The sequence below is a fragment of the Melanerpes formicivorus genome, unplaced genomic scaffold (assembly GCF_026170545.1).
Source record: "Melanerpes formicivorus ecotype bairdi unplaced genomic scaffold, bMelFor1.0.p_v2 SCAF_2, whole genome shotgun sequence".
In the NCBI taxonomy this organism is placed as follows: domain Eukaryota; kingdom Metazoa; phylum Chordata; class Aves; order Piciformes; family Picidae; genus Melanerpes; species Melanerpes formicivorus.
In genome coordinates this window covers 15399550-15412354 of record NW_027142354.1, presented here as the reverse complement: position 1 = coordinate 15412354, position 12805 = coordinate 15399550, and the positions used below count along the sequence as shown (strand labels likewise).

The 12805-nt window shown below is 41.3% G+C and overlaps 1 protein-coding gene across 1 annotated transcript in view; it reads right to left on the bottom strand.

Annotated features, from left to right (window-relative positions):
- The window catches only part of CNKSR3 (CNKSR family member 3), a 66745-nt gene that overhangs the window by 20613 nt on the left and 33327 nt on the right, over positions 1 to 12805 (bottom strand). The window contains exons 3-5 of the mRNA XM_068151585.1: positions 5977 to 6179; positions 4637 to 4724; positions 1802 to 1843 (exon numbers count right to left, since the gene is read on the bottom strand). Of these exons, the coding sequence (XP_068007686.1) occupies positions 1802 to 1843; positions 4637 to 4724; positions 5977 to 6179 (333 nt within the window). The remainder of the gene's footprint in view (positions 1 to 1801; positions 1844 to 4636; positions 4725 to 5976; positions 6180 to 12805) is intronic.

The following is a 12805-nucleotide window of genomic DNA, read 5'->3' as shown; positions in this document are numbered from 1 at the left end:
AACTGACCTTTTCTGGAATGCTTATGCAGGCAAGGTTCATATTTCCTTTTTACCAAAACATAACTGGTCCTAAGCCAATACTGTAACTAAAGGCAAATTCTGACCTTGTGTGTGTATCAGGCTTTGTCTTGTATAACTTTTAATGAGCAAAATGGCTAATCAGTCAGGGAGAGGGGAGGAAGTGTAAAAATCTGTGCCCCCTCTACACTCATGAACACACAATCCAATGTGTTTAGGATTTTGACACTAACTAAATCAACACAAAGTAAATTAGGAAAGCTTTAAGGAGAGGGGAGTGAGGACCAGTACACAATTCAGTATTTTGGGAACCAGCAAGGTAAGCCATCTTTCACATGGCATTTGATCCCTTCAGTCAAAGTAGATATATGTAACCACAGGACCAGGGAAGCTGACTCGACAGCAGACATCAGTTTTGAACTGCAACGTCCCTGGAAACAATAGTTCCAACTTTGTGTTTTGTTTTACATCAGGTTTGCAGGGCTGCCATAAAACAAATCAAAACAATGCTTAACTGTGAATGCGAGGAACTGCTCAAACAAGGGAACTCCAAACAACAATAACGGTTCCAGAGCGAGGGGGCACAGATGGAAAGATGCAAACAGCTCCCATTTACATGGTCTCATTATTTACGAATGGAATTATTTTTAGTCATTGTGCTACTAAATTCCTAAGCATCTATGAGCTAGCGGAAGGCCTTATCAAAGAGCACAGCCTGGTTCATGTCAAAAGCAGGAAGTGATGATTAACTGTTAAAAATATAAAAAGCATTCCATTACGCTCCTCCTTTTGTCACAAGGCTGCTTCAAACAGCCATAAAAACTCAAGCTCAAGTATAATCAGAGACAGAACTTCGGTTCTGTAGCAGGGCAGTACTTTTACATGAGAAGCTTAATAAGGTATAGTGTCTGTTTATGGAGGCACCAAATACACCTCACAGGCTTAATTGGTCAAGTCTACAATTGTTTTAGAGCACTACCCTTCCCTTGAAAATCTGAAGTCGAATTTCTCTTGAAAAATAGCTATGCAATGAAACTTTAAGGAATACTTGATCCCATGCTATCACAGACACTACTTGTCTGTTCAAATTTCATTGGTTTCCTCTACACATAAAAAAGAGCAGAATAGAATTAACCAGGTTGGAAAAGACCTTCGAGATCTTTGAGTCCAACCTATCACCCAACACCATCAACTAAACCAGGGCACCAAGTGCCCCATCCAGTCTCTTCTTAAACACTTCCAGTGATGGTGACTCCACTACCTCCCTGGGCAGCCCATTCCAATCACTCTTTCTGTGAAGAATTTCTTACTAACATCCAGCCTAAACCTCCCTTGGCACAGCTTGAGACTGTGTCCTCTTGTTCTCTTGGTGGTTGCCAGGGAGAAGAAACCAATATATACTTGGCTACAACCTCCCTTCAGGTAGCTGTAGACAGCAAGAAGGTCTCGCCTGAGCCTCCTCTTCTCCAGGCTAAGCAACCCCAACTCACTCAGCCTCTCCTCATAGGGCTTCATGCTCCAAACCCCTCACCAGCTTTGTTGCCCTTCTTTGGACACATTCCAGCAACTCAGTGTCTTTCCTAAACTGAGGGGCCCAGAACTGGACACAGTACTCAAGGTATGGCCTAACCAGGGGCCTAACCAAAATGGTCCTTTAACCATGTTTCCTTGCATAATGTGCTTACGTGTGTGGATTGCAAAGCTGTTGTCAGTAGTCGGTGTAGAAGCCACTGAAATAAACATGAATGCAGGCAGCTGAGTTTCAACAGAAATGTGTACTTACTACAGTCTGAACTTTATCTTCCATCTCAGCTACAGTGCAGTCCTAAAAACAAAACAAGAAGAGCTCTACATTAACCAATAAATATGTAAACACATCATCTCTGAAAACTCTGCAAGACTGTCACTTTAACCTGAATAGAGGTATTTATGTTGCAGGGATTAGTCAGATCAGTTTCACTAAGGCTGCTCAAGTGTTTTCTGACCCTGGTAAAATGCAATAATAAACCTTGAGCACTAAGAGAACACAGGATACAATTACAGCAGCAGGCTTTTCCACAAAAGCAGAACCCTGAATAGTAAACTAGACACATAGAAGAGCAGGTACATGAGCTTGCCCTACAACAATAAACCCCAGCTCAGGTCCTCCTCAGTCCCAGGCATCAAAATGGATCTAAAACTATTGTTAAAAACAGAATGAAAACTAATTATTATTTTAATACACTACTGATGGCATTCTTGAGGTACAAAGGGCTACAAACAAAGCCTTATTTACACAGCTCAGGTACAAAAGTCTTTGAACTGAAACAACTTCATATAACACACTACAGAAGTCAATTTTCTTCAAGAAGAGCTGAAGTAGAGAATGTTAGATTGCCAGATTGAAACACTAAAACAGCAAGTTAATAACAGAATAAGATTTACAATAGCTATAAGGAGAAAATCCTCAAACCCCAAGCATTTAAACAAGGTCAAATTACAAGATATTTGCCTTAGACATCTCTACGTGCTGTAAGTACTTGCATATCTACCACACAAGGCCCAAGAGAACTATGAATCATCCTCAACATTTCTTGTGGTACTTCCTACCTCTATTCTGTGCTTTTAAATATAGAAATCCAAGACAAACCATATAGTCTTCCAGATATGGACACAGCAGAGATATAGCCACTCATCTATGTTCTCTTTTATGTGTTCATAGCAAGTCTTAATACCCTGTTCACTGTTGTGACGACTACCGAGAACTGAGGTTACACTTTACACACACTGTCAAAAGCCTTAAGACACTTCTATGAAGCTGAAACTCCATCACTGAAATTTCATCATTGTGCATTAGTGTAATTTTTCCCTGCTAAATACATCTGCATGAATCAACAGTGAATGTCACCTACCATGATGCAGCCCAGTTGCTCAAAGTCCTTCTGATCCTCCTTATTTCTGTTTACACTCGAAATTATTTTAATCCCAAAGTTTGCCGTAAAACTTTAATATGAAACAGAGGAGTAAATTCTGTTCTTCATATCTGTATGGCTCTCATTAAAGGGAACTGGAAACTTACTGCATTCCTGCCTTGCTTTACTATTCACCCACTTTTACAAAGCATTTATTATTATGCTGAGCAGCATTGGTTCTGTAAGAGCCACACTGGTCTCTTCTTGACTATGAGAACTGACTATTTATTCCCACAGTCCATTCCCTCATAAGAAAAAATATTTCTGAAGTCTAAAAACTCATTTATAGTATTTTCAGCTGTATCTCTCTTTTCCACATAAGTGGACTCCTTCAAACCATTCTAATGTATCTTCAGGGTCCTAGTACAAAATACTGTTGATTCTTTCCCTATTAATGCTTTTTCTCATATTCATCGATTCCACTTTTTATCATAACTAGTATCAAATTGTCAGAGAAGCATTCTGATGTGGTTTAAAAAGCTAGGATTGTATTCACCAACTGCCACTCCCCGTCATCAAAGGCTGGTTTAACTGACAGATTAGACACCAATTTTAGTAGTTTTATTAACATAGTTCAGCAATCTCTTATCTCAGTTCCTGTAGCACTCCTGGGTTAACACCATCTGCTCCTAGAAGTATTTTCTGTTCTACGTCGTAATCTGCAAAGCTGTAGCTGTAAAATCACTGACTTTCTGCAACTGCACACTCAGCACTCAAACAAGATAAACATACAGAAGCGAGGCAAACTTGCATGCCTTTGAATTTATAATATCCAGGCACTATCTTTCACAATGATAACTGGGTGCCATCACAGCTTGGCAGTGCACGGGTTGTTCTTTGACATCACCTCAAAAGAGGAAGAGTCACACATACCACAAGACATGGTCCTTCAGAGTTCAAACAACACACTACCATGGACTGAAGGCTACAAGCAAGCTCAACAGGAACGTAAGTGTGCACACAGTGCTTCAAAGCCAAAGCAATGGCACCTCAGAACAGTTTAAGTCAAGCAGTATTATTCAGAGTAAAATGATGTCACAGTTGCTACATGCCCTTTCAGTTATTTCCAAAGCAGGTGCTCACCGCAAATGACGAATAGAAAGTGTGGTCTCACACGACCAGCAGAAGTCTGGCTACTGGGTTTTGTATTGTACAAGTGGCAGTTGCTTTCAGTTGAATGCAGGTAAAACCGTCTGTACAAGACAAGACTTAAGGAGTACTCAAGCACGTGTGCCACCACCAATGGACTCATTTTTGTTAGCACTGATAACTGTTTTTCAACATGTTGTTTGGAATTTGAAAAAATCTTCAAATGCCCATCAACTATGTCAAACAAAGGTTTTTTCCATTAAAGCTCAAGAAAATGAGTAAACCTTAAACTACAGTCACTCAAGATACTGCTGACAATGACAACAGCAAAACTGGAAATTAAAGGGGTTGGGGGGTGTGTTAAAAAAACAAAACAAAACAAACAAACAAACCCCACCAACACAGCTCAGAAAAAAAAGTGACAACTGAAACTGACCTCCATGGACTATCAAAGCTTCAAGCTCTCATTTCCACATCTGCCTTCCAATTAGCATTCTGCAAACAGCAAGCACATTACCTCTCCAAGCACCCCCAGTTTCCTTCCCTTTTGGAAAGCAGAGGAAAAGAAATCAGCTGACCTTCTGAACAGTAGTAGTGAGATCCAAGCAGAGCTGAATGATTCTGTTCTTCATTGAAGAAAAGTCAGCAATACCTGTAAATGGAGCCCTGCAACAAGAGAAAAAGTCCCCTTAGACAGAAGGGACCAGTCTTCTCCCATCCTCCCTTGTCGGTGAGGAATACAACGTGACAGTAAGAGCTATAACTCTGACGCAGGCTACTGTTTTCTAATGTAAATACTCCTGACTACATAGTTCTGCCCTATCCTTGCACCAGAACTAGTGAATACCTAGCCATGTGTGGTAATAAGCACACAGAGAGCAGAACCAGAAGAACCAGTCAATTTTCCAAACTACAGTTTTCTCAGCTGCATGCTCAAGTTAGATCACGCTGACTGCGTTGTAAAAAAATCACTCTTGGGTTTGCCAGTGAGTAGATTTCTAATTTCCATGTCTTTGATTATTAAACTCAGAATGAAGAAAGCAAATAAAGAAAAGACCTAAAAAACCCACCCCTCTACTCTCTACACACACCAAAAAAAAAAAAACAAAAGGGGGGGGGGGGGGGGGCACAGATTTTCACATTTTATCCACACAGGTGCAGTAAGGCTCAGTCTTAAGAGAAAGATTATTATAGGTAGGGCAACTATGGAGCCTATGGAGTCATCTCAGAGGCTCTTGACATGTGAAAGAGCTAGAAGCAGGGTCAAGAAGTAACTTGAGCAGGTTTGGACTTAGACAAGCTAACCATCTTGCTGATGGTGTGCTGCAGAAGACATTTAAGGCAATTTGCCAGGAACAGGGTGAGAGAAGCAAATTAGGTGAGAGGCATAAGCTATTAACATCACTGCCTGGAAACAGAATCAAGTTCCTGCTGGAAACCAGAGATACTGAAGGATAAAACTGTTCCTTGCCAGCTCTCTTCCTAGCTTTCCTTCTCAGGAAATCTGGCAAGGGAGCTTGAGAATTTATGTTCATCTATTATCATGGACAGCATCTGTGACAGCACTCAGCTGGCTCTGTTACAGCTATCAAAAAACAACTCTGGCTCTCACCCAGAAAAAAATAATTTAAACACATCATGGCAATGAACAAAAATACAAAACAGCAATAAGTTTTTTAAAAAGTATGTTGCCCAGGGAGGTTGGATGCCTCCTCCATGGAGATGTTCAAGGCCAATTTGGATAAAGTCTTGAGCACCCTGGTCTAGTGGAAATTATCCCTGCCCATGGCTGGGAGGGTTGGACATAGAGGATTTTTAAGCTCCCTTTCAATCCAAACCATTCTATGAACCTATACACACAAAATCCAAAAAACACCCACAAACCAACCAACCTTACACACACAAATTTTACTCTTACCTGTCCAACCACGCCAGCAGGGCTTTAGCAGCACCAATAAGCTCTACCACAGAAGTAAGGAATTCATTGGGGGGCTTGTGAGAGGTATTTCCATCGTAATTTGAACTTTTCCTACGGCTACTGATGTAATTTTGCAGATTGTTGGACGATGCTCGCAGCTTGAGAACCAGGTTCTTCATGTTGTCAGTTTCAAGGCCATAGTTCTGCAAAGAATAATAAGCTTGATAAATCTTCCTGGTGAGGAGTTATATTTACCATACAGAATATATCTGGTTGGAAAAGACCTCAAAGACAATTCAGTCCAACCCCCAACCCAGCACTAAAGGGTCAACACTAAACCATGTCCCTAAGCACCAGCTCTACACACTGCTTAAACACTTCCAGGGACAGTGATTCCACCACTGTCCTGGGCAGACCATTCCCACGTTTGATAATCCTTTCAATGAAGAAATACTTCCTAACATCCAGCCTAAACCTCTCTTGAGGCAGCTTGTAACCATTCCCTCTAGTCCTGTCACTTGACACCAAGGAGAAGAGGCTGGTCCCCTCCTCGTTCCAATCTCCCTTCAGGCTGACATCTTCCCCCCGCCTCCTCTTCTGCAGACTGAATGATCCCATCTCCCTCAGGTGCCCCTCGTAGGTCATGTGTTCCAGGACTTTCACAAGCATTATTGCCACTCTGGACACACTCCAGCACCTCATATGGGATGAAAGGTCTGGCTATTTGTGGTGGTTCGTTTTTTTGTTTTAAATGCCTATGATTTTTTTCTACACTGAAGCTACTACAGGATGTTTTGCGGGTGCCAAATCTGCTCAGTTTCTGACATGAATGAGATTTGAGAACACTTTTCAACTAGAATGAAATCCCAATACCCTATGTGATAAGGCATCTTAAAATATAGTTAGAGTAACAGGGTTGTGTTTCTTTCTGTTAAAACAGAGCAAATGGTGTTTTTTCTACTATAATGCACAAACACTGAAGCAACAATTCATTCACAGCTAAAGAAAAGTTTCATGTGGCAAGAGATAAACAACAGGAAGCAAATGTAATTTCATAGACTAAAGATGGAATATTTGTATCACAAGTTTTCAGTAATTCACAGAATCATAAAGGCTGCAAAAAAAAAAAAATCACTGAGTCCAACCATAACCCAACCACCATACATCCTAATTGTGCTCCTTTATTACAGTAGGGCATTTATTTGGAAGTTTGAGGACTCACTATACACATCCATTAAAGCCAGTCTTAGACATTGTAGTTTTCATTCAACAGAAACTTTATAGCAAGTTTTAAAACCTACAAAAATCTGCACATCTTGCCCATAACTTCACTTTTAGAAATTCAAACACATGAAATCATACTCTAAACCAAATTATTTTAAGGAACACATCGATAATCTCATTCCAAATATGTCAGAAATACAGTATTTTATCTGTTCTCAAGCCAAACCAAGTTTGTAATCTAGATAGTCCTTTTGCTGTCAGTGTGCAAATGTGGGAATTACATAGCGATACATTGCTGAGCAGCTTTGCTTTTGAGTTATGCAACTTTGCATGTGGGCATCTTCTGAAAGTTACATTCCAAGAAATATCCAAACACATACACACCACCCCCACCCCCCCAAAAAAAAACTCCAAACACCACCACCACCCGCAAACACCACAGTACCCAAAAAATAACCCCCGAGACCCAAACCAAATCAGTCAATAAAAACACCACCCTGCCTTTCTCTATTCTTTTGCTGCTGCAGATTCTTGCTACCAACCAACAAGCTCATAGATTAGTCAGCTAATTTCCTTTTTGCCTTTCCCTCTCAAAAAAAACAAAGCAACTACAGCAAATATTAATTCCATTCAATTCTAAGGTTCCAATGCCTTCAGTCAGGAACATCAGAAAAACAGCATGACATGGGCTGAAGGTTTTCCCAGGAGGTCTCAGTCCAGCCTCCTGCTCACAGCAGGCTCAGCTGTGAGCTCAGACCAGCTTGTTTAGGGCTTCATTCAGTCAGATCTTGAAAACTTTCAAGGGCAAAGATTGCACAACCTTTCTGGGCAACACGATCTACTGTCTGACTATACTCAAGATGAGAAAGTGCCTCCTCCTACCTGCCTTAACCTCTCATTTCAACTTCTGCTCAAAATCTCTCATCCTCCCACCATGCACCTCCAAAACAGCCCAGCTCTATCATTCTCCAGCTGTGTGCACCCTCATTACAAGCACTGAAGATCTGCTGCCATCTCTTCTCCAGGCTGAAGTAGTCTCAGTTGCTCAGCCTCTCCTCACAGATAAGTACTCCAGCCCTGATCAGCCTAGGAGCCCTGTACTGAGCTTGCTCTAGTTTGCCCATATCTTTCCTGTATTTAGGGTGGTACAGGAGGTGGCATGTGCATAATAATGAGTGCTGAGTAAAGAGTGATAATCACATCCCTCCCTTTCCTGGCCACGGTCCCATTAATGCATCCCAGGATGATGCAAACTTCTTCACTGTTAAGGCACACTGCTGGCTTGTGCTTCCATTCCCTCCATAATCAGGCATCTAGAAAATAGGCTGGAATCTCTTTAAGTAGATCATTTACAGAAAATGAAACAGAATTGTCCCAAAGAACCCCACCAGTGTATGAAGAGGATTCAGCCATTCAGCTACCTTGAGAATACCTACCACCTCTTATGGATAAGATCCCAATGGGCTGTAAGTTACACAACTGCCCCCCTCCTGCCCCTGAGGGCCCTTGGCAAGGAAGTAGCCTTAAAGTGCAGCCAGCAGCAGGGATTGAGAAGATATATCCAATTTTTAAAATGCCACTGTTGCAACAGCAAAGGATGTCCTTACATTTTCCAGCTTCATAGAGAAAGATCTGGATTAGTAAACAATGCTGAAGCACTTGCACAGTGCCATGTGTGAAGTTAGATTTTAAGTCAAAAACAAACAAATGAACAAGAACATCACTCAGATGCATTTCTTGTAGTTAATTTTCTCCTCCTCATAGGACATTGCATACAAGCCTCTTTTTGGAGAAATACTTTTTCACCAGCAGGTCAGGATGTGGGATAAATTCCTGTGACCACAAGAATTTGAAAGGAGCCATGTGCCTGAAATGTACTCCTTCAAGGCAGGGATTAGAAGATGCTGACTTCCATCCTTACATAAAGGAGCAGAACATATAGAAAATAGTGTTTTTCTTGTACAGTGGTAAAATCACCTAATCATAACAACTCTGGTCAGAACCTGAAAGTGTCTTCAAATATTGAAGTACACCCAGATCTTTCTTTCTGACATTCAGGTGCAGAAACTGTGCCCACCACCTTCATCTGCAATTAGAGGTGGCTCAAGCATTTAAAAGGATGTGTTGGTACACCAGCTCAGATTCTGGTTTTTGCCCTAAAACACTCACATGCTGCCTATTATCTCTCTTTCACCTTACTTACAAAGAGGGTTAGTCCATTGTGACTTTTCCAGTTCAGATAGTTTTTAAATAACTCTTTCAAGTAACTCTCATTTTTAAGGTGGATTTCAGCAACACAGATGCTGCCTCTGGAGATACAGGGGCTCCATCTTATGACTGCAATTCATCCCCAAACACCTATCAAGAACATATCACAGCCAATCTCTCCAGTCTCTGCACTAAGCTTTCCTACAGCTTCCCCCAGAGATTCTATACTGTGCACCTCAGTTACCTAATACACTGGCACAGCTGTTCATGCTCTAGGAAAAGTCCTGACTAAGCAGTATACCTACCCAACACAACAGGGAGCATGTAGCTCTTCAGTACTGGCAACTAAATTATCCAATTGTGGATCAGCCATGTGATGATCCCCAGAACAAAGGGTCATCACAACCCAAACCACTTCTGCTCCAGGTGCCAAGCCAGTATCCTCACCTGTTTGCTATAACACACAGAAAACACACCTTTTCACCAGATAGAGCAACATCACTACCCAACACTACCTTGACCACCTCACACATAACCACCTATTTCTGTTACTTTTTCTGCTTCTTCAGTTGCAGTGCCCAGTCTGTTGGGAGGGCTGGTTTAAACAACTAAACCATTAAAAAACAAACAAAAAAACCCCCACCACCCTCTTTTAGTGTACTTTCCTCTGGTTTAGCTCCCTGAAGTAGCTCACCTCAGGGTCAACTGAGTGCAAGCACAACCGATCACTAATCAGAGAACAAGAGGGAGAGGAGGCAGCAGCTGACTTGGATTAACCTGACTTGTCCCAGAGCTGCAGCCCCAATTCAGGACAGATAGGAATGTTGATACTGTAGCTGCACACCAAACAGCCTTCAGTGACACTGTCAGAAGTCCAAAGCTTAAAAAGCTTTAAAAAAGTATTTCTACAGGACTGTGGCTACAGTATTTCACCAATTATTATTTAAGCAACCAGAATGTTTTAGATGTTGCTGGCAAACCAAAGCGCACACAGTTTTCCTGTTGCTCCCAATTTAAAACATCAAAGTTGCTTTCATCAAAACACAGGCTGAAGCTAGCCGTTAAGAGCACCCTATGTCAAACATTACCAAGTTGTTACTCATTAAGCTGGGGAGCCACTGGCAGGGCTGGAGCAAGAGACAGCACCCACACGTGCACAAGAGAGCACGCTCTGTGCAAACTCCATTACGTTTAATGAGGGAAAAAAAATACACTGACCAACTAATTGCTCAAGGTCAGGCAGCCAAAGTAAAATAAAGCGTGGCTAACCAAAGTCAAAAGAGCACGTGTCAGAGCTGATCCAGAGCTCTGCTACTGCCCAGGAGCAGGACCCCTTCACAACCACATTCACCTGCTCCTGTATGATGAGCTGGATCTGCCAGCTGATTCAACTAAAAAACAGCTCTGAGAGGAAAAAAAAAAAAGAGAGCAAAGGAAAATTAAAAATAGAGAGCATGCCTGTTCCAAAACTGATCCAACTCACTGCATGCCCATAGTGAGTTCACATGAGGTACTGCCAGTCACCCATTCTTGATCTCTTTACAAAAAAATGCACCCTAAAGATCCCTCGGACTCTCAAATTTCCTAATAAACAGCAATAAATTTGAGACCTCTAGCAAACTTAAAATTATGAGGTGGTGAAGAGATGTCTTCACATGTGCTGGTTCAATTTTATGTTGTGATGTTTAGCTGCACTGCAAATATGCTGGCTGAACATTACCACCAGTGAAATAACCAAAGGCATGATGCTAAAAACTGTTTGCAGTTTGTTGATGTTTGGTTTTTTTGATTGCTTAAAACTAGTATCTCTTCATTCTAAACTCAAGAAAAATCAGCTGGGCTTTTTGCTTTCAAACTCACTCATCATAGAGCATAGGTAAAGATTCAGAAACCTAACCCAAATAATACATTAAATGTGGAAATATTTGCATACAGCTTCCTGTTAATGCTTGCTTATTTATGTTTTTTTAAGCTCAAACAGGGAAGTCATGAGGGAATGGTTAGTAAGTATGTAGTTTTCACCACTGCTCTAGATTATTTTTGTCCCAATTACTTGGCTGAGAAAGTTTATTTCCTGGATCCTTGCCCCTGCTTTTTGTATAAGCTCAAATGCCTGTTCTCTACCTCCCTAATACTTCAGTCAACTAAGAAATGTCTTCCTTCCATCCCTTTTCTCCCTGAAGATGTTATCACTGACAAAAAGATGAAGACACTGAGCTCTCCCCTCCCCCCCCCACCCCCACCCCCCACTTTGGAGAATTCAGTTTGATATGTCCTCTAAATTCCTTAAATAACCCTACAACACCTGCTCAGAAGAGTCCAGTAGACTAACTCAGGAGCAACAGAAATGTGTGCTTACAGGAAACTTTCAACTTCTTATCCCTGTTTACACTCTCTCCTGCTGCCTCTTCAGATGCTTTGTTGCATATGTGGCCACTACTATGAGGAGATGAGGGAACACAGCCTCATCACCAAAGATGCATACGTTTTTCTTTCAGTTATATTGGCTCTAGAGTTCACTTACTGCAGCAACATAACTTGCAGATATTTTCAGCTTAGCCATGTAGCTGCCAGAGGGCTCTATCCCTATAAACTGTGAAAAGAGGAGAGGGGGAGCTTATTCAATGTTATTCCCCTCCCCAAGAACAACAATTTTCAAAGCCTGACCTCAGGCCAATGCTGCATTTCTAAGAGCATAGTGGAGAGTGGAATGAGAGAGAGAGAAAAGGAGGTATTTAAAAACAACCACTGCAGTTGCTTTGCTTTTTAATTCAAGTCCTTAAAAGCTAGTAAAGTGTCACCATATATGCATACACCCAAAAATCATTTCCACTAAATTATATCAACACACAGATCTACTTTCAAAAAAGTATTCAGGTGGAATAGGGAAAGGTTTTATTCTCTCACACAAGTGGGGGAAAAAAAAAAAGGCAGTTACTAGAACATAAAACACACCACCTGCTGGGAACAAAATCAATGGTGATTTTGTACAGTTCCAAATCTCCAGGGAAGGGGCATCAGGAAGGTGCCAAAGGGCTTACCCAGAACATGGGACATCATGACTATTTCAGCTGCAATATGTGAAATCTGTCTAAAGCATTAACTTGAGCTGCATTTCACAAATTATTTCCAGAATCCAGTACGAGGTCAAAACTTTTGTCTACCAGGGACATTAGGAGGAAATTGTAGGAGAGAAAACACAGCTTTAGGTTCTGGCAGTCATCCAGTTTTGTTCATTTTATTTTGATATTTTAAAAAGTAAGAAGTAAAAAATACCTCTGGGGGCTGCCACATCCATTACTTCAGTCTGGACTGTACAGTACATTTACTAACTCATCTTTCCTCGCCTGACAGATTATAGTTTCATAGTTTCATAGTTTCATTCAGGGTTGGAAGG